The 21,910-nt window shown below is 50.6% G+C and overlaps 1 protein-coding gene across 1 annotated transcript; it reads left to right on the top strand.

Annotated features, from left to right (window-relative positions):
- The first annotated feature begins 708 nt into the window (after positions 1 to 708).
- Cpt1c (carnitine palmitoyltransferase 1C) lies at positions 709 to 21,511 on the top strand. Its single transcript, XM_026406320.2, has 20 exons — positions 709 to 753; positions 1,269 to 1,312; positions 1,490 to 1,642; positions 5,302 to 5,441; positions 7,774 to 7,945; positions 8,175 to 8,276; positions 8,358 to 8,495; positions 14,894 to 14,971; positions 15,161 to 15,268; positions 15,369 to 15,453; positions 15,742 to 15,937; positions 16,064 to 16,246; positions 16,916 to 17,021; positions 18,574 to 18,690; positions 19,371 to 19,535; positions 19,748 to 19,882; positions 20,470 to 20,622; positions 20,867 to 20,980; positions 21,078 to 21,170; positions 21,314 to 21,511. The coding sequence occupies exons 3-20, from the start codon at positions 1,502 to 1,504 to the stop codon at positions 21,509 to 21,511; spliced, it is 2,424 nt and encodes an 807-aa protein (XP_026262105.2). The 5' UTR covers positions 709 to 753; positions 1,269 to 1,312; positions 1,490 to 1,501.
- The last annotated feature ends 399 nt before the right edge of the window (positions 21,512 to 21,910 follow it).

The following is a 21,910-nucleotide window of genomic DNA, read 5'->3' as shown; positions in this document are numbered from 1 at the left end:
TTGTTTTTGCTTGTCTGTGCCCATTTTATCCTCTCAGTCTGGGCCGGGTTTCTAATACTCTATGTTCCTTTTCCCTAACGGAAGTCCCTCGTACTGTGTAACTTGAATCCAATCCGCTGTAGTGCCTTCTTTGTGCCAAATCAACCCATACATCTCTTCGTGGTTGTGTGGGTAGTTTGGGGGGACCCACCGGATCCCAAGCATCTCCTCCCTCTTATCACGCTGTACCCAGAGGTGGGTTGAAAGTTCTAAGCCAAGCCTCGTCTTCGAAGAGAAAGCAAAGTAAAACTCCTAGTCCATAGGACCAAGTTTAAGAACCCCAGGCTCGGAGCAAAAAAGCCGAATAAAGAAGGCCAAACTGTGGCGAATCGGGCTGGGCAGAAGGAAATTCAGGCCTGGGTACCCAACGGAGGAAGGGGATTGGACCTTATTTTTTGAAGGGGGCGGAGATAGAACGCGGAGGGAGTGGAACGGGGCGGGGATCGGAGGCCGAGCGCCGAAGTGGGCGGGATGAAATCTGGGACCTGAATACCCGGCTGGGCACACGCGAGGCCGAAATCGTGGTTTCTGGGTGTCGGGTGGTCCTGGGGTTGGGCAGGATTCCGGAGAACGACGGTCACCAAGTCGTGTACTTGTCGCACGCGGACTGAACCTATGCCAGCGGAAGACTTGAGCTCTGAGCACAAAATCGGTGGGGCAGGGGATGTTCTCGATCTTGGTCCCCAGGATCTGATTGAAGACCCCTGACTTAGCGTAAGTATGGAACCGAAGGGGCCGAGCTCCTCTGGGGGCTGGAGGCCGGCGTCCTGGCTTGGGCGTGCGGGCTTCTCCATCCCTTGCCCTCAATGCTCTCCTCCGCTCGCGGCCTCAGCATCCCTGGTTGCGAGGCATGCGCAGTAAGGTTCTTCCCTCCTCGTTCCCCTCCAGTCCCTGGAGGGGGAAGGGACGCTGGGTCTCCCCGCAGCTGATGAATTTATAGACCCTGCCCACCCCTTTGGAGTGGGGAGCGGAAATGGGGTGGACCGTGTCAACGTCCGGCAGGTGTTCGTTTCATATGAACCTAAAACTGTTTTTCCTCGAGACCCAACTACCCTGGACCAGTTTCCCTCTCCCACCCGCGGTCTCGGAGTCTTACTGGGGGCGGGGGACACTGCCCTAGCTCCGCATTCTCTGCAGAGCAACTAAAGGTGTTCGTGTGAGCGATCCTTCCCTCTTCTCTATGCGTTCACAGAGGTTCTCAATTGACGTCCCTCCCCCAACATCTTTAGGTCTCCAGCCAGGACCCTCAAGCCTCTCAGGTGCTTAGGAAAAGGTGAGCAGTCCTATTTCCCAGGGTTAGCTGAAAGAAGGGGCTGGGGGCCTGTAGGCCTGGGGAAGAAGACATTTGGGTTTGGACCCTGGGTCTTAGGGAGGAGGCTTAAAGCCTGGACCCCTGGGTCTAGGGAGGAGGGATTGAGGATCCAGAGAATGACTTTTTGCCCTCCCCCAGGTCCCGTGTGACATGGCTGAGGCCCACCAGGCTGTGAATTTCATGCCCTCGCTGACTTCGGACGGGGGTGAAGTGGAGCTCAGTGGCCCTGTGTGGCAGGAGATCTACCTCTCTGGCCTGCGCTCTTGGAAGAGGCATCTCTTGAGATTCTGGGTGAGGAAGGCTGCTGGCTGGTTTCCTTCTGGGCATCCAATTTCTTGTCTCCCAGATGCCCAAGGCCCCCTTCTGGGAACCTGGATGTCCACTTCAAGCACCCCTTCAGCCATTTCTCCGTAGCTGGTCTCCCTCTGGCATGCCCAGCCTTACCTACTGAGGACCCCTATTCACCTGTCCTTACTTCCTGGATCCCATCACCACCCCACCCTTCCCCACAGAATCCCCTGGCATCTCCACAACTTCTCTCTTCCTCATTGTTTTTATTTTTGTAGCTGGAGGTGGAACCCAAGCCTTACACATGCTAGGCAAGTGTTAGGCTCCACTGCTGAGCCATACCCTAGTCCAGTCCCCCTCTCTTATGGCACACTTGTCACCTTTCCCTGTCCTCTCCAGCCTCCAGACAAGGTGCTCCTCATTCCAGAGCCCTTTTAAGATCTTGGCTGGCACACACCTCAATCCTGAAGGCCCATTCTTTCCCCCAGCCCTTGCCTAGTGGGCCTGAGTGCCACTTCCTCTGATCCTAAAGCCCCACTAGCCCTCTGGCATGAACCTCTAAAGGCCTGGGCCCTGCACTCCTTCACTCCCCGCTCTGCTATCTACCCCAGTGCTGGAAATAATTCTGACTCCCTGCCTCTACTGGTGCCCAGTGTCTGCCAGACCTGTATGGCCAGTTCTAGAAGTCTAGTACCATTGGTGTTCAGAGTCCCTCTGCTCCCAGGCTGAGAAGCTGGGTAGGGGGTGCTGATGTTCATTCAGGGGGCATCCCAGAAGGATCTCCAGAAGCTGGAATGTTTGGACAGGACAGGCTGGATTGCATCTCTGTGGCTGTACTGGTTGTTAAATGGAGAGGTATCTGTTCTAGCTAAATCCCCAGAGAGTCCCCTTAGCCCTTCCCTGAGAGTCCCCTTAGCCCTTCCCTGACCCCTGCGCCCCTGGCCAACCTAGCAACGATGGCCATGTGTTCCCTAGAGTTAGATACACACACACACACACACACACACACACACACACACACGTACATATACAGATAGACAAGTCACCCCTCTGTGTCCTTGTATTCTGCATCCACAGATGCGAAATTATTAGAAAAAAAAATTGCACCTCTACTGAACATGTATAGGCTTTTTTTTTGCCATTATTCTATGAAGAATAGGCTACACTGACTATTTACATAGCATTTCCATTGCATTAGGAATTACAAGTCATCTAGAGATACTGTGAAGTATACAGGCAGATGTATGAAGGTTACATGCAAGTACCAGGCATTTTATATAAAGGATTTTGGCATCATTGGGGGTCCAAAAAATATCAAAAGAAAACAGCATATAATAATGTACAGAAAGATGCACATATTTTAAAGTGGGCTTTCTTTACATTTTGGTAACACCCATGCAACTCCGCCAATCAGGATGGAATTGCCACCATTCTAGAATGGTCTTCTGCAGTCACATCCCCACCTGCCTGCAAGGCAACTACTATTCAGATTTCTGTCTTATAGATTGACTTTTGCCTGGTGCCAATGTCTTCCCAGAACCTCGGTCACTGGTTCTAGCAGTCTAGTACCATCTGTGTTCAGAGTCCCTCTGCTCCCAGGCTGAGCGGTGGGGTAGGGGGTGCTGAAGTTCATTCAGGGGGCAGCCCAGAAGGATCTCCAGAAGCTGGGAAGTTTGGTGCAGTGCTGGTGTCACACTGTAAACTATTTAGACTGCTGCTCTGCATTCGACCTGAGTCCCTTTTCAGCATCAGTGTCCTCTCTGCCCAGTTCCCCACAACACCCTTACATTGGTTGCCATCCCTTAGCTACCTCTGTCCCCTGATGGTTACTTGGAACTCTCATGTCCTTCATCTTCCACTGTAGGACCCCACAAGACACTGCAGAGCTGCAGCTCCTGTTGGTCCCAATGAATGGCCCGTGTCTCAGCTCACCAGAGCAACAGTTCTACAAACTTACCACTGAGCCTCACTTTCTTCATTCATGAAATGGGACTGTGACAGTCCCTGACCCCAGGGATTGTTGTAAACACTGTGTTTGGCACAGGGCTTGGCTTACTGAAGCGACCATTTCAGTTTCAATCTGTGTATGTGTGTGTATGTGTGAGTGTGAGTGACATGGGGATTAAACCCAGTGGTACTCTACCAATGGGCCACATTCCCACCCCTTTATATTTTGGGACAGGTTCTCAGTAAGTTACCAAGTCCCTGGAAGCACAGGGATCTTGTCCCTGTGCCTGGCTCTCTAGATTACTTTAAATACCTAATATAATGTGATGCTGTGAAAATAGTTGTTACACCATATTGTTTTGGGAGTAAGGAAAAGAAAAAGGAGTCTGTATATATTCAATAAAGATGTGATTTTTTTTCTAATATTTTTGATCTGTGGTTTGGTGGAACCCACAAATGTGGAACCCACAGATTCAGAGGACTGGATACATAACTTCACAGGGTTGTTCAGAGGAATTAAAGAGTTAATAATGGGGGGTTGGAGTTGTGGCTCAGCGGTAGAGCCCTCATCTAGCACGTGCAAGGCCCTGGGTTCGATCCTCAGCACCACATAAAAATAAAATAAAGGTATTGTGTCCAACTAAACTAAAATATTTTTTTTAAAAAAGAGTTAACAATGGGGCCGGGGATGTGGCTCAGTGGTGGAGTGCTGGTCTAGCATGCACAAGGCCCTGAGTTCCATTCCCAGCACTGCAAAATAAATAAATAAATAAGTGAATAATAGTTAATCCTTGTAATCGACCCATAGAAGGTAGTAAGTACTCACTAAAGGTTAGTGGTCCTGGGGCTGGGGCAGTAGCTCAGTGGCAGAGCACTTGCCTTGCATGTGTGAGGCATTGGGTTCGATCCTCAGCACCACATAAAATAAATAAGATAAAGGCATGCTGTCCGTCTACAACTACAAAAAAAAAAAAAAAAAAAAAGGTTAGTGATCCCACCAGGTGTGGAGGTGCATGCCTGTAATCCCCGCGGCTTGGGAGGCCATGGCAGGATCGCAAGTTCAAAGCCAGCTTCAACAGCGGCAAGGCACTAAGCAACTCAGGGAGACCCTGTCTCTAAATAAAATACAAAAAAACGATGTGGCTTTGTGGTTAAGCAACCTTGGTTTCAATCCCCAGTACAAAAAAAAAAAAATAGGGAATGTGGCTCAGTGGTCAAGTGCCCTGGAGTTCAATCCATGGTACCAGCCCCACCCCCCCCCAAAAAAAAAGAAGAAGTTTGTGCTCCTTCCCTGCTTTCCTGGGAGTCTAGTTAGTCAGCAGGGTTGCCACTCATTCCTCATTTGCCCCATGACCAGATAGTTCTAGAAATTCTAGAAGGCGGCATCCTAAGCTCCAGACCTGCCTCTGTACAGGGATCTGTTTACTCTTTTGATGGTTTACCTTTGAGGTCCTGCCTTAGGGAGTCCTTCTCCAGAGACCTCCCTGACGCCCACAGTCCCAGTAACCTGCCACCATGGGGCTCCTTTTTCTTGTCCTACTGCCACAAGCACTCACTTGGTCCAGATTTACCTCCCCAACCCAGGACCCAGGTCTCGTTCCCTGGCTGGATCCTAAGCACCCAGCCCAGGGCCTGACAAATACCTGAGAATGAGGCAAAGCAGGTGCTCAGAAGAGTGGACAGGTAATGGAACGGAAGCCCTTTCCTCCCCACAGAATGACTTTCTCACGGGTGTGTTCCCTGCCACCCCCCTCAGCTGGCTCTTCCTCTTCAGTGCCATCCAGCTTGCCTGGTTCCTGCAGCTTGATCCTTCTCTAGGATTGATGGAGAAGATTAAAGAACTGCTGCCAGACTGGTGAGGTTCCCCCTGCATCCCAGTAACCTCCTCAGTCCTTCTCCTTCTACCATAAGTTTTCTGTCATTATGGTGTGCCTGCCAGAGAAAAGTGACCTGAAACTTTGGGTCAGATTCCTAAAGGTACAGCATCAGGTAAAAAAGGTGACTTCTTCTCTTCTCTGCATATTTTTTTTCTGGCTCTTTTTGTTAAAAGGGATGGTGACAAACTAGAAAATGTCCAGACATGGTTATATATACTGATAGAATTATGAGCTCGGTCAGTCTCTGGTTATGTAGTCTTAGTCAAGAGAACTCATGCCCACCTGTAATCCCAGTGACTTGGAGGCTGAAGCAGGAGGGTTGGAAGTTTGAGACCAACCTCAGCAATTTAGTGAGTCCCTAAGCAACTTAGTGAGACCCTGTCTCAAAATTTAAAAATATTTTTTTTACTTTGATATAAAATAAAAATGTGAAAATAAAAAAGATGTTTTGCCACTGATATGGCTCAGTGGCAAAACATCCATGGGTATAATCCCCAGTATCAAAAAAAAAAAAAAAAAAAAAAAAGGGGGAGAGAGAGAGAAACTTCGCTATTCTCTGTTTTCAAGGTCAAGATCGTCATCTATAAAATAGAGATTATAATTAATTCTTTTTTTCTTTAAATTTAATCACCTGAAGTTCTTTTTTAAAATATATTTTTTTGGACTGGGATTGTGGCTTAGTGGTAGAGCACTCACCTCGCACGGGCGGGACTCGGGTTCAATCCTCAGCACCACATAAAAAAAAAAAATAAAGGCGTTGTGTTGTGTCCATCTACACCTAAAAAATTAAAAAAAATAAGATAAAATATATTTGGGTGGGGGCTGGGGATATAGCTCAGTTGGTAGAGTGCTTGCCTTGCATGCACAAGGCCCTGGGTTCAATCCCCAGCACCACAAAAAAAGAATAAATAAATAAATAAATCCATGACTATCTTTAAAAAATAAAATATATTTTTAAGTTGTAGATGGACACAACATCTTTATTTATTTTATTTTTATATGGTGCTGAGGATCAAACCCAGTGCCTCACATGTGCTAGGCAAGCGCTCTACCACTGAGCTACAACCCCAGACCGATCACAATTAATTCTTAAGATTCTTGAAAGAATTAATCAAAATCATGTATATGGTATATACGCTAGCACCAGGAGGCTACTAAATCAAGTTATCTTTGCACTATTATCCTTGTCATCAAATTTAGGAAGGGTTTGAAAAACAGAGACAGGTGAAGTGGTACTAGGTTCTGATCCTGATACTTGGATTAGTCTTCATATGAGGAAAAAGGTTCAGGCTTTGTGCAAGTGGCCTAAGGGGGCAGATCAAGGATCAGATGTAAAAAGTTGTTTTTATTTGTCTTTTCTTTCTTTCTTCTTTCAATTGAAAGTCAGGAGTGCTTTACCACTGAGCTACATCCAGCCCTTTTTTATTCTTTTATTTTGAGACAGTCTCACTAATTGCCCAGGCTGGTCTCAAACTTGCTATTCTTCTGTCTCAGCCTCCCAAGGAGCTGAGATTACAGTGTGTGCCATAGCACCCAGCTAGATGTAGACATTTCTAGGAAGGTTAGATTTCTGCAGTCTTCAGAGAGGAAGTGATTTGATCCTAGTCCTCTGGGCGAGATTTTTCTCACCTGTGTATTCCAACTTGGCAAATGTTGACAGTGTTTCCTGAACTTGAGCTGTATTGGAATGTGCAAGAATGTGCATTTCCAACCAGGTCTGGGAGTTCACAGGTGCTGCCACCTTAGGCTATAATTTCCTGTGAGGGAGAAGTCTCCCCTCAACAGAACTAATTGGTCTGGCTTATTAAGCATCTACCATTTTCTGTGAAAAGTGATTTTAGAAGCTTGATGACACCAGTCACTGGCACATGCCTGTAATTCCAGAGACTCAAGAGGCTGAGGCAGGAGGGTCCAAAGTTTGCAGCCAGCCTCAGCAACTTAGCAAGAACCTGTCTCAAAATAAAAAGCTCTGGAATGTAGCTCAATGGTAAAGCGCCCCTAGATTCAAAGCCCAGTAACAAAAAGAAGAGGGAGAAAGAGAGGGAAAGGGCAACTTAGTGAGAAGGGGGACGGGGAGCGGCAGGGGAGGAGGAGGAGGAGGAGGAAGCCATTTGCTTCCACCACAAAGTGGGGCAGGGGACACAGGAGGCTCCCACCCACATCAGATGAGAAAAAAAGGACTTCTCTGTCTGACTTCAATTGTATTAAGACACCCCTCCGCAGCCAGAAGTCCAGAGCAGGGCAGGAGGTGCTGAGGGGAGGCAGGTCCGAAGCCAAGAGACCCAAGCCAGCTTTGCTCTCTCCCTCCAGGGGTGGACAGCACCATAGGCTCCGGGGTGTTCTGGCAGCTGCGCTGTTTGCCTCGTGTCTGTGGGGAGCCCTGATCTTCACACTTCACGTGGCCCTGAGGCTGCTTCTGTCCTACCACGGCTGGCTTCTTGAACCCCAAGAAGCCATGTCCTCAACCACCAAGACCTGGCTGGTATGTGAGGGGACCCATATACCATGCACTCTCAGGACACAGTTCTCTGATCGCTCTCTGCGGATCTCTGTCCCCCCCCCCCCACTTAGTGTCTCTTTCTTCCTTTCCTCTTCTCTCTCTCTGTCACATTTACCTTTCTACGTCTGTGTACCATTCACTCTGATTTGCCCACCACCCCCTCCGGCCTCATTGCGATCTAAAGACCTTGTAACCTCCGTCCTTCCCCCAGGCCCTGGTCCGCATATTCTCTGGCCGCCACCCGGTGCTCTTCAGTTATCAGCGCTCGCTGCCGCGCCAGCCGGTGCCCTCGGTGCAGGACACTGTGCGCAAGGTGCTTCTGGAACCGGGGATGGGGTGGGGGGTAGGAGGGGGCCGGGGGCCTGACTCGGTCTTCTCCGCCCTCCCTCATCAGTATCTGGAGTCTGTCCGACCCGTCCTCTCCGACGAGGACTTCGACTGGACGACGGGGCTGGCCCAGGAGTTCCTGAAGCTGCAGGCGTCGCTGCTGCAGTGGTACCTGTGGCTCAAGTCCTGGTGGGCATCCAATTACGTGAGTCCCGCCCGAGGCCCCCCTTGGAAGGCAAAGGTTCCCGCCGGCCCCTTCTCCCCGCTGGCCCGCCCCTTCTCCCCGCTGGCCCGCCCCTTCTCCCCGCTGGCCCGCCCCTTCTCCCCGCTGGCCCGCCCCCTCTCCCCGCTGGCCCGCCCCCTCTCCCCGCTGGCCCGCCCCCTCTCCCCGCTGGCCCGCCCCTTCTCCCCGCTGGCCCCAGGTTCCCTTCCGCGACCCGCCCCCCCATGCCCTGCTATGATTGGAGGCCCGCTCCAGGCGTGCGCTCATTAGCCACTCCCCACCCAGTAGCCCCGCCCCGTGCGCTGGGAATCAGAGCCCTGGACCGCTCTCCACAGTCTGCGCCCTGGCTTAAAGCTCCAGTAGTCTGACCTCCACCCCAAATGTCCCTGCATTCTGAGCTTTGCCCCCACTTTCCAATATTGGAACTTGAATTCCAAGACCCGCCCAGCACTTCGAGCTTAAGGACAGTTTCCCCAAATGGGCTTCTATTTCTGAGTTCTGAAACTAAGTCCCTAACTGCAGTCAGTCGAGCTCCTTGGGAAACTGAGGCACAGAGTGAGTTAGTGAGTGATTCACCCAAAACAGGACTTGCCAGTCTCACATTCTCTGGGAAGCCAAAAATAGCAATCAGGAAGCATATGACAAGATGGCAATGATGAGACAGATGGGGTGGTATGAATATTTCAGGGGTCACTGAAGGAGATGACTGCTGGGTGAGATGGAGGTATTAGGGCTGAGTCTTTATAGTTGGAGAAAATTGGAACCCGCGAGGTTGGTAACAAGGGCATAGAGGAAGGGCATGCTCACAGGAAAAGAAGTAGAACATTGTACCCATGGGCTGGAATCAAGGAGAACATTACTGTGGCTAGAACAAAGGACAGGATGGCTAGGAGGTGATAGTGGATTGCTGGGGACAGGCCAAATTTCAGGATGAGGATTCTGAACTTTCTGGGGAGGTACTAGGGAGTCATGGAAGGATTTGGAGCAGGAGAGGATCAGGGTGAGCCCTAGTGTGTGGGAAAGCCAGGAGAGGAACCCTAAAGTGAGACAGCATATGGGCTCCTTGTCTGTTGAAGGTAATTGAAACATTGGCTTGGGTAAGAGTATCCAAGACAGGAATGAGAGGGAGAAGTGAAGAGGGTTTGGGGAAGATCAAGGGTCCAACAGATGAACCTGATGAAGGGCACTGGAAAGTGTCTACAGAAGCAGAAGGGCGGGGTTTGTTTTCTTTTTCATGCAGTGCTAGAGACTGGCCCTAGGTCTCTGGTCTTAATTTTTTTTTTTTTTGTACTAGGGATTGAACTCAGGGGCACTCGACCCCTGAGCCACATCCCCAACCCTATTTTGAATGTTATTTAGAGACAGGGTCTCACTGAGTTGCTGAGGGCCTTGCAAAGTTGCTGCAGCTGGCTTGGAACTCCCGATACTCGATACTTGTTCCTCAGCCTCTCCAGCCACTGGGATTATGGGCGTGTGCCACTGCACTTGGCTACTAGCCTTAACATTTTTGTTAGAGCATTATAATTATACATAGTATTTGGGTTCATTTTGACAAAATTATACATGTAAGAAATTTGATTGCAATCCCCATTCCCCCTTTCCCCATTCTTTCTCCTCTACTGGCACTTTCTACAAATACTTACAGGTGAAACTCCCTTTGGGGTGTGTGTGTGTGTGTGTGTGTGTGTGTGTGTGTGTGTGTTTGTGTATACACATATGTATATATCATGATTTTGTCAAATTTATTCCATCTTTCTTCCCCTTTCTCTTCTTACCTCCCTCTTACCTCTTACTGCACTGATCTTCCTTGTGGCTTTATAATCTCCAATCCCCTCCCCCCGCCTCCTTTCCTTTAATCTGCTCCATCTTCCACCAGCACATGCCATTCCTTCATCCTTCTTTAAGGCTGAGTAGAACTCCATTGTGTATCTATTTACCACGTCTTCTTGATCCATTAATCTATGGGAATCTGGGTTGATTCTATAATTTGACTATTGTGAATTGTGCTGCTATAAACATAGATGTGCCTGGATTGCTACAGTATGCTGATTTTAGATCTTTGGGATAAATTCCAAGGAGTAGAATAGCTGGGTCATATGGTGTTTCCATTCCTAGTTTTTTGAGGAATCTCCACACTATGTTCCAGAGTGGTTGCACTAATGTTCAGTACCACCAACAATATACAAGTGTATCTATTTCCTCTCATCCTTGCCAGAATTTATTATTGTTCATGGTTTTTGTTGTTGTTGTTGTTGTTATTGTTATTGTTATTGTTGTTTGTTTGTTTGTTGAAACCAGGGATTGAACCCAGGGGTGCTTAACCACTGAGCCACATCTCCAGCCTTTTTTATTTATTCTTTTATTTTGAGACAGGGTCTTGCTAAGATGTTTATGACCTCCCTAAATTACTGAGACTGGCCTTGAACCCGCGCTCCTCCTGCCTCAGCTTTCCAAGCTGCTGGGATTACAGGTGTGTGATTCTGACTGAAGTGAGATGAAATCTTAGTGTAGTTTTGATTTGCATTTCCCTGACTGCTAGAGACATTAAACATTTTTTTTTCATATTTTTTGTCCACTTGTGTTTCTTTTAAGAAATTTCTGTTTAGTTCTTTTGCCCATTCATTGTTTGGCTTATTTAATTGTTTAGCATTAAGTTTTTTGAGTTCTTTATTCTGGATATTAATCCTCTGTCAGAGGAGTAGCTGACAAAGATTTTCTCCTAATCTGTAGACTTCCTCTTCACTCTCTTAATCATTTCCTTTGCTATGGAGAAGATTTTTAATTTGATGGCATCCCAGTTATTGATTCTTGGTTTTATTTCTTGAGCTTTGTTAAGGAAGCCTGCATCTATATGATGGATGTTTTCTCCTAGCAGTTGCAAGTTTTCTGGTCCAATTCCCAAGTTTTTGAACCACTTTGATTTGACTTTTGTGCAGGGTGAGAAATAGGGATCTAATTTCATTCTTCTACATATGAATACCCAGTTTTCCCTGCACCATTTGTTTAAAAGCCTTGTCTTTTCTCCACATCTACTTTTGGCATATGTCAAGGATCAGATGACTGTAAGTGTGTGGGTTTGTCTCTGTCTTCTTTTCCATTGGTCTTCATGTCCGTGTTGATGCCAGCATCTGGTCTTATATTATTTTTCCTCCATGCCTAGACCAGATTCTTATATACATACACACACATGCTCCTATATATATATACATACACAACATACACAGACATGTTTATTGCATCTCCACACCACTGCCAATTTTAACATACACTATTATCTAATGCACAACCATCAAAATGAGGCCAGCAAAAGTCTGACACAGTGATCCCCTTTCTGTACTGGGGACTGAACCCAGGGGCACTCTACCACCGAGCTACACCCCCAGCCCTTTGTATCTTTTGTTTTGAGACAGGGTCTCACTACACTGCTGAGGTTGGCCTCAAACTATTGATCTCCTCCCTGGGCCTCCTGACTAGCTGGGATCCCAAGCGGGTGCCGCAGTGATTTCTCCAGGGATCCTATGTTTGCAAATTCGCCCACTCATTAAAATCTATTTGTAACCCCCAAATCAGTTCTTGCAGCTTGTTCATGGTCATTTGAGGACACAAGAGAGGGACAAAAAAACTTCTCAGCTTTGGTTGAACGAGACAATCCTCTGCCTTCTGGTTCCAGTGCCCCTGCTGTAAACAAGTATCTTTTTTAGTGCTGGTTTTTTTTTTTTTTTTTTTTTTTTGCATTTTTTGTGCTTTTTCTTGGTGATTTTGCTATTTAAAATGTCCCCAGTGCGGTGCTGAAGTGCTGCTGCTCTTGAGCACAGGAGGCTGGATTTGCTTTCTGGAGAGAATACATGTGTTGGATGAGCTTCCCTCAGGTGCTGTGGGTCGTGAGTTCGGTGCCAGTGCCCAGACAGCATACAGCTAACAAGATGGTTTTAAACAGAAGCACTCTGATGAATATCACCTGGTTTTATCCAGGAGACAGACGTGTGACCCGAAGCTTGAGGGCCCATCCCTGTGTTTCCCAGGAGCGCCACATTCACTCATTGAGCATTTGTGGGACTGTGAAACATACCTCGGATAAAAACCCAGCTGTGTGTTAAAAGAGCTCATTGAGATTGAGGTTTGTAGCAAAAATCATCCCTGAGCAGATTTTAAGGAGGAAAATGTAAAGCAGCAAATTGGCTGAGGCACTGAGGACCGTCCTGTGCTGCGCTGTTTTGCCGCCACCCAGCTTCATCCCCCTTGGCCAGGTGGCACTTCCAGGAAGAACCCGTGATGTCACTAAAGCCATTGACACAGGGCACTAAAGCAGCTTTTAGTAAAACTGGCCTAATTTTCCCCTCTTGTTGGGGATTTTCTAATCAGTCTGATTCGTCACTACCCCTTCCCCTTCCCACACTGTTTGGTTCCTGAGGTTGAAATCTTGCTCCACTATTGTTTCTGGGATTTTCTGCTGAGTTATAGATACCTTTCAGCGAGGCTTGGTGCTGAAATTTTTTCTCTATTAAAAAGAATTTTTTATTATATATGTATATTAAAATGTTACAGAGTAAAATGCACAGATCTTAAGAAAGATGCACAGCTTGAGGAAGTCTGATGTATGCAGATGCTTATTATACTGCACACTATAGAGCTTTTCTAGCATTTGCCAGAAGCTTCTGGATTTTTCTAGAAGGTATAGCACATCCCCAGTTCTTTTTTTTTTTAATTTTTAAATTTTTTAAAATTTTTTAATTTATTTATTTTTTCTCTCTCAGTTCTAAGTATAAGGAAATATAAGATGCCATAAATTTTAAGATGCAAGTATCCCGGTGAGAGGTGCAAGCCTGTAATCCCAGTGACTCAGGAAGCTGAGGCAAGAGGATCACAGGTTCAAAGCCAGCCTCAGCAAAAGGCAAGGTGCTAAGCAATTCATTAAGACCCTGTCTTGAAATAAAATACAAAATAGGGCTGGGGATGTGGCTCAGTGGTTGAGTGCCCTTGAGTTCAATCCCCGGTACCCCCCCCTCAAAAGAAGATGCAAGTAAACACATATATGTGATAGATTCTATAATGTAGAAAAGGAAAACACCTTGAACATTAAGTCCTCTCCAGCCACCTCCCTCTAATTCTGCTATCTCATTACCTGTGAGAAACACTTTGGCCAGGGTCTTAGATGTTTATAAGCATATTCTGTACCCAAAGAAATAGGTCCATACATAAATATACATAATTTTTATTGTAGTAAAATATACATAGCATAAAGCTTTCCATTTTCACCTTTGAAGTCTCCAGTTCAATGGTGTTGATTCATTAACCATGTTGTGCTGCCATCTATCTATTGAGTTACCAGTATCTGTTTCCAGAACTTTCTCACCATCTCAAACAAACTCTGTCCATCCCTGGTAAATTCTCTTCTCTGCCTCTCTGGGTTTGCCTAATTTAGGTTTTTCGTTACAATAGTTGTCCTTTGGAGCCTGATTCCTTCCACTTAGCCTCAGGTCTTTAGGATCCACCTGGGTGGCAGCTGAGTCAGAACTTTGCTCCTTCTAAGGTTTCTGGGCTGTAGCTCAGATAGCACTCGTGATTAGCAAGTACAAGACTCTGGCTTCATGCCCAGCACCACAAAACAATTTTTTTTCCTTTTCACATTTTGCTTGTCCATTTATCTGTGGATGGACATAAAAATGGTATTTTTTAAAATTTCAAATCAGAGCCAGGTACAGTGATGCACACCTTTGATCTCAGTGACTCAAGGGGCTAAGGGAGGAGGATCGAAAATTGGAGACCATCCCAGGCAACTTAGCAAAACCCATTTTTTTAAAAATGTTTAAAAAGGGCTGCGGTTGGGGGGAGCAGGGCTAGGGTTTATGGCTCAACGGTAAAGCACTTGCCTAGCACGTGGGAGGCCCTGGGTTCAATCTTCAGCACCACATAAAAATAAATAAGTAAAATAAAGGTATTATGTCAAACTACAACTAAAAAATAAAATAAAACAAAAAGGGCTGGGGATATAACTTAGTGGTAAAGCACCCCCTGGGTTCAATCCTCAGCACAGAAAAAAAAAAAAAAATCAAATTGATCATTCCACATACCTTGTGCTCCTAGGTTTTTTTCATTCAAAAATATGTCTTGATGCTTATGTAGTGTCAATAAACACAGATAACAAATAAAAAAAATAATACCAATGCATCTTGTTCTTTTAATAACTTTGTAATATTCCACAGCCTGAGCGTAACATTGATTAGTTAACTGATCCTCTAACCATGGACATCTAGGTTATTGCTAGTGACTGATCATTATGCCCTCCTTCATCGGACTCCACCCTCCCTATGTGACATAGAAAACTTAGTAGGCTCCTCCAACCCACTGTCCTTCCTCTTCAAGGTTCCTTGTCTTCCCAGGTCAGTGACTGGTGGGAAGAATTTGTGTACCTGCGCTCCCGCAACTCACTGATGGTGAACAGCAACTATTACATGATGGTGAGAGGGGCGGAAAGGTCTGGGGGTGGCTGGAGAGCCCCAGGTCGAGGGTTGGTGCCTGGGTAAAATGTGGCATTTATGGCCTGTGACTTGAATCTGGGACTGCGGTCTCAAATAATAATTTTACCCTGTTTTGGACTGGGAGCGCCCCTCGGGTGTCTTGCCACCTCTGTCTGCTCTGGCCCCCAGGACTTCCTGTATGTCACACCCACGCCGCTGCAGGCGGCTCGCGCAGGGAATGCGGTCCATGCCCTGCTTCTGTACCGACGCCGTCTGAACCGCCAGGAGATTCCCCCGGTAAGACAGCCACTGCGTGCTGGGGACAGAGGTCTGGTCCCCTGGCTTTGGGACCCCATGGGTCCCAGCAGGCAGCTCACAAGCGAATGGCCTCCTGCAGAATTTGCTGATGGGAATGCGCCCCTTGTGCTCTGCCCAGTATGAGAAGATATTCAACACTACGCGCGTGCCAGGGGTCCAAAAAGGTGAGACCCCCCCCCTGCTCCCCTCCCACTGATGAGACAAAACTACAGGTCCTCCGGAGCCAGCCTGCTTCCATCTTTCCGCTGTGGCCTTGGGCAAGTTATTACTCAGGTTATAACTTGCCTCAGTTTCCTCATCCCTGAAATGGGATAATAGTGGTACCCAGGGGGTGAAGATGGGACACGTGTTAAGCACTGCTCGAGGCACACGGGAAGTGCTGAACCAATGGTCGTTATTCTTCTCCTGTGTCTGGCCTTCCCCACCGGCTGCTTCTGCCAACACCACCCTAGACTACATCCGCCACCTCCAGGACAGCCGACACGTGGCGGTCTTCCACCGGGGTCGATTCTTCCGTGTGGGGACCCATTCCCCAAATGGCCTGCTCTCCCCGAGGGCCCTGGAGCAGCAGTTCCAGCGAATCCTCGATGACCCCTCGCCCGCCTGTCCCCACGAGGAGCACCTGGCGGCCCTGACGGCTGCTCCCAGGTGAGGTGCAGAAGGCAGGGGCTCCGGAGCCCGGCCCGGCCTGGCGTCCTGGAAGGACAGGTGGGGCTCGGGTGGAGGCCGGGCAGGGCGGAGGGCCAGCTGGCTCAGGCGCGTCCCGCCGGACAGGGGTATGTGGGCCCAGGTGCGGAAGTCCCTGAAGACCCAGGCCGCCCAGGCCCTGGAGGCGGTGGAGGGGGCCGCTTTCTTTGTGTCTCTGGTGGCGGAGCCAGCCGGGCTCACCAGGGAGGACCCCGCCGCTTCTCTGGATGCCTATGCCCACGCCCTGCTGGTCGGCAGGGGCCACGACCGGTGAGTCAGCCCTGGGCATCAAGACCCTGCACCCCAGGCCTGGGCAACCTCTAGATCCAGGGCCGAGGACCCCATACCCTGTGCCTTGGGACTGCGAGACCTTTGAACCAGAGACCCCGGATCCATAACCAGGACCCTAGGGCTCCAGACCTGAGACCACCCCAAGTCCCTGAGCTAGACCTAGAAACCTCTAGATCTGAGACCCTAGACCCATAAGCAGACTCAGCATTCCCAAGACCCAGAGACCCCAGATCCCAGAGCCATGGAACCCCGATGTGGGAACCTCAAATTCAGAGCTTGGACCACTGAACCCTCAAATCTTCATGCAGTCACTCCAAACCCAGGTTCCCCAGACCTGAGCCCCCCAACACACACACACAGGGAGAGCCTCAGAAAACTTCCTTGCCCACAGGGCTCCACTGTGACATCCCAGGTCCAGGATGTCTAAAAACTACCTCAAAATTCCTGAATGCCCTCCATCTTAGACATGGCTGTGGGACCCTGCAGAGCTACCTGCTGCAGACCCCAGCACTCCTAGAGGGGCCCCCACACCAACATTCCAGCTGACCACATGTTCCTTCCTGAGACTCCCCAGCAAGTCCCACGATGCATCCCAAGCCTTTCTCACTGCTCCCCACCTCTGTGCCCCTGCTGAACTTTCTCCCACAGCTGGTTTGACAAGTCCTTCACCTTGATTGTCTTCTCCAACGGGAAGCTGGGCCTCAGTGTGGAGCACTCCTGGGCTGACTGCCCCATCTCAGGACACATGTGGGAGGTAGGCAGTAGCTGCTGCAGGCTGGGGGTGGGCAGGTGGAGAAGCAAGTTGGGGATGATGGCTTCCTTTGCTGAATGTGGGTAGTGGGGGCTCAGAGAAGGGAAGTGTTTTTCCCCTGAGTCACACAGCAAAGAGTTGCAGAGTCAGAACATGAATCCAGAGTGCCCTGACACCACAGTGTAAGGCCTTTCCACCAACACATACCGAGAAGAGCTATCTTCTAGCTCTGGTTTGCTATGTAATCTTGGGCAAGCTACTCTCCTGCTCTGAGCTTCAGTGTCTCCTTCCTCAAGTGAATCAGTTGGATTTGTGTGTGTGTGTGTGTGTGTGTGTGAGAGAGAGAGAGGGGGGGGGGCGGGGAGAGATATGCTGGGTCTTGAACTCAGAGGGTACTCTACCACTGAACTACTCAAGGGTCTTTCTAAGTTGCTGAGGCTGGCCTTGAACTTGCCATCCTCCTGACTCAGCCTCCTGAGTAGCTGGGATTATAGTGTGATCCACTGCACCCAGCCTAATTATATCTTTAAGTGAAACTCAATTCAGTTTAACCTTAGACCCTTCAGACCACTTCATGCCAGTTTGTCATCTCTGCATATTGACTAAAGGCAAAATGTGAGCTGGACACGGTGGCTGACACTTACTTGTAATTCCAGCTATTCAGGAGGCTGAGGCAGGAGGATCACAAGTTGGAGGTCAGCCTGAGAAATTCAGTGAGACCCTGCCTTAAAATTTAAAGAAAAAAAAAAAAAAAAGAGGGTCTTGGCTGGGATGTAGCTCAGTGGTAGAGCACTTGCTAGCATGCAGCCTGAGTTTGATCCCTAATACCACAAAAAAATAGAAGAGAGGTAACAAAGGGTAAGAAAAAGATGAACACAAACTCTTACGCCACAAATGAGGCGTTCTTTCTGGTGTGACTCACACCTGAAGTCCCAGTGACTCGGGAGGCTGAGGTAGGAAGATCACAACAAGTTCCAGGCCAGCCTCAACAACTTAGTGAGACCCTGTCTCAAAAAGTAAAAAGGGCTGGGGATGTGGCTCAGGGGTAGTGCATCCCTGGGTCCAATCCCCAGGACCACAAAATAAATAAAATAAACAAGTGAGGTTCTCCTCCTATGTGTTGGGTGTCACAGTGGGAGGTCAAGCCCATGTCCTAGGGTGGTTGTGAGATGTCACTGAAATGTGAACCTCGAGGGCAGGTACAGCAGGTGCCTGGTCAGGGCGGATTTAAAATATTTGACACCAGCGAGGTGTGGGCGGCACCGGATCCCAGTGAGAGCTGGGCCTCACAGCAGCTTCTTTCCAGTCCCAGGATGGTGGCGGGGTCCTGGGAAGGTAGGCTGCTGCTGCTGACTCTATTTACCAGCCTGTCCAGGGTCAGCGGCACCAGCTAAAGCGTTAGTCCTGTTCTCAATGCGCATGAACCTGGGAGCCCACCGTGAACCTCGGGGGTCGGTGGTTCTTAGGGAATGCCCTTCCCTGAAGAGACACAGCCTGGTCAGATGGCCACAGTCCACAGGGAGGAGGGCCTCTCGCAGCCTCTGGTTGTCCACAGTTCACTCTGGCTACAGAATGCTTTCAGCTGGGCTACTCAGCAGATGGCCACTGCAAGGGGCGTCCTGACCCCACGCTGCCCCAGCCCCAGCGGCTGCAGTGGGACCTTCCAGAACAGGTGAAGTCAGGCTTCCTTCAAGCCCCCAAATCCTAGCCCTGGCTCTAAAGCCCTCCCCATCCTTACCCTTGACCTTGGAATCAACCCTAACGCCAACCCCAGTCCATACCTCATGCCAGATCTAACACTCAAACACGTGCCCCAGCCTCAAAGCCCAGCCTGTCTCCACTCCTTCTCAAGCCCCACTCCCGCCCGTCCCACTGCCCAACCCGCTCAACTCACCCTACCCCAGTCCTGTCCCGTCACCAAGCCCCACTTCTCCCCACTCCAGTCCCCCTCATTCCCAACACGGGGACCATTCCTAGATTCAGCCCCTCCCCCGCCCTAGCCCCAACCTCAGTTCAGTCTCCAGAGCAGCCCCCAGCCCTGTCCCAGCCCCCAGCCCTGTCCCAGCCCCAGCCCTGTCCCAGCCCCAAGCTCTGACCAGCCCCAAGCTCTGACCCAGCCCCCAGCCCTGTCCCAGCCCCAGCCCAGCAGCCCAGGCAAGCGCTCCGCTGCACCTCTGTCTCTGGCCACAGCTCATACCCCATCTCCATCCCTGCATCTCCACCCGTCAATGACTTCATCCTTCCTTCCCTCCATACCCCCCCCCCAACTCCATGCCATCTCCCAGCCCCATTCCTGGCTCTAACCAGCCCCGTCTGAAGCCCAACCATCCCTCCTCCCTGGCTCTCCGGCAGGTCCACCTGTCCATCTCTCTTGCCCTGCGGGGAGCCGAGACGTTGTCCAGGAACGTCGACTGCCACGTCTTCCCCTTCTCCCACTTTGGCAAGAGCTTCATCAAACGCTGCCATCTGTCTCCAGACAGCTTCGTCCAGATGGCCCTGCAGCTGGCCCACTTCCGGGTCAGTCTTGGTCCCCCATCCCAGCCCATCGGGACCTCAGCCTCCCTGGGCTCCCACCACCTGCCTCTCGGCCTCCTCCATTACTTGTCTTTGCCCTGGTGGATCCACCATCTTGATTTCTCCACAAACTGGGGGCAGGAGGCTGGAGGTCTGGACCAGGTGGGTCAACTGTGACCACTTCCTGATGGGCTCCTCTCTTCCTTGTCCCCCAGGACAGGGGTCAGTTCTGCCTGACCTACGAGTCGGCCATGACGCGCTTGTTCCTGGAAGGCAGGACCGAGACGGTGCGGTCTTGCACGCGGGAGGCCTGCGACTTCGTGAGAGCCATGGAGGACCAGGAGAAGACAGTGGGTGTGGCCTCCGGGAGGCTTCCCTCAGGCATTTGCTCACACTTGTGGCTGGGCTCTGTGACGGGGCGCCAGGGACAAAGGAGGAACCAGACCTGGTCTCTGGCTTCAAAGAACCCATGGATTGAGACAGAGATAGCCCCGCATAGCCTGCTCTTATGGCGGTCACACAGAGCACTGGGGGAGCACCCAGGAGGGAGCCCTGTTTCCAGTATGGCTCTCTTTGCTTATTTAGCGTGTGTAACCTTGTGACCAGATGCACCATTCCTCATAACCTCTGCCCAGAACCTCCCCCAAGGCACCTCTGTTCCTGCCTCCCTTTATCTATGAGATATTGTGGTTCAGTGGAAGGAGTTTGGGCTCCGGAGTCAGACAGACCTGGGAACCCACCTGGTTTTGCCTTGCTTGCTGTGTGACCTTGGGCAAGTGACTTCCCATTCTGAGCCTGATTTCCTTCTGTAAAGTGGCGTGAATATCCCTGCCTGGCAGGGATGTTGCAGACTGGCTAGATGCCAGGCATGCCACAGGCCCAGCAGTAAGCCCACCTCCTGTCTTTCCATGACCTGCGACCTCCCCGGGGACCCCAGGACCCACAGTGCCTCGCCCTGTTCCGAGTGGCGGTGGAGAAGCACCAGGCTCTCCTGAAGGCAGCGATGTGCGGGCAGGGGGTCGACCGCCACCTCTTTGCGCTCTACATCGTGTCCCGATTCCTCCACGTGCAGTCACCCTTCCTGGCCCAGGTTGGGGTGTAGGGCAAGGGTGGGGGGGGCTGGGGAAACCCTGGGAAAGGGAGGGGTTTCAGAGCAGCAAGGGTGAGGTTGGAAACGGAGAAATCAGCAGGGGAGGTGGGGGGAGAAATCCCCAGAGGGGGCGGGGCAGGGGACCCCGCTTAGCGAATCAGGAGGGATGTTGAGGGTGGACCGACCTAGAGGAGCCCAGGGCAGGTCTGTCTTTCCCGAACACGTGAGTGTCTCCCGTCCCTAGGTTCACTCGGAGCAGTGGCCGCTGTCCACCAGCCAGATCCCTGTGCAGCAGACGCACCTGTTCGACGTCCACAACTACCCAGATTACGTTTCCTCGGGTGGCGGATTCGGCCCTGTGCGGAGCTGGGGACCCGGGCCTGAGGGAGGAGGAGCTGGCGGCTCTCCTGCGCGGGAGGGAGTTATTTTGTTTCCTTCACTTTCTCCCACTCCAGGCGGATGACCATGGGTACGGGGTTTCTTACATCTTCATGGGGGATGACATGATCACCTTCCACATCTCCAGCAAAAAATCAAGCACAAAAACGGTGAGACAGGCTGGGCCGCCTCCTCCACCCCCACCCTCCTCCCTCGGACCCAGGGGTCCTGGCCCCAGCCCTGCCTCCTTGGAGCGGGAGTCTGACCCCCTGTGTCGCTCAGCCCCACGAGCCCCAGCGTGTGTCTCCTCCAGGACTCCCACCGGCTGGGGCAGCACATCGAGGATGCTCTGTTGGACGCGGCCTCCTTGTTCCAGGCAGGGCAGCGTCTTAAGCGCCGGCGCAGAGGGCCAGGGGATGAGGACTCGGGACACAGACGTGGATTTATCTCCACTAAGACTGTGGATTCCCAGGCACCCAGGACCTCCACACCCGCTGACCCCTTCCAGTAGGGAGCTGGTCTCCCTCAGGGACGAGTGTGTAGATCCCCACAGCTGGGCTGGCGCAGGACAGGGGCGGCCAGTTTGGCAGCTCAAAATCTGGGCCAATAAAGATGTGTGAGCTGGGTGTGTGGTTTCCACTGTGCCCTTGGGCAGGGGTGGTGGAGGTGAGGATCAGGGTGCCAGAGAAGAGTTTCCATGCACCCAGTCCCACCATGGATTCCCAGTGACAACCTCAGTTACAGCCCCAGCACCTGCCAACCTGCTCTGTTCCTGCCTCTAACCATGCCCTTCCTGACCAGCTCCAATCCAAGACCCATGGGTTCTCATGAGCTCGGTTCCTGCTGCCCCACCAGCCTTCCACCTCAAACTCCTTTATAAACCTAAATTAGGGACACACAGGGCCTCAGG

This window comes from Urocitellus parryii, chromosome 15 (genome assembly GCF_045843805.1).
Source record: "Urocitellus parryii isolate mUroPar1 chromosome 15, mUroPar1.hap1, whole genome shotgun sequence".
NCBI lineage: Eukaryota > Metazoa > Chordata > Mammalia > Rodentia > Sciuridae > Urocitellus > Urocitellus parryii.
The sequence above is the reverse complement of the archived record's forward strand: the minus strand, read 5'-3'. Positions and strand labels throughout refer to the sequence as shown.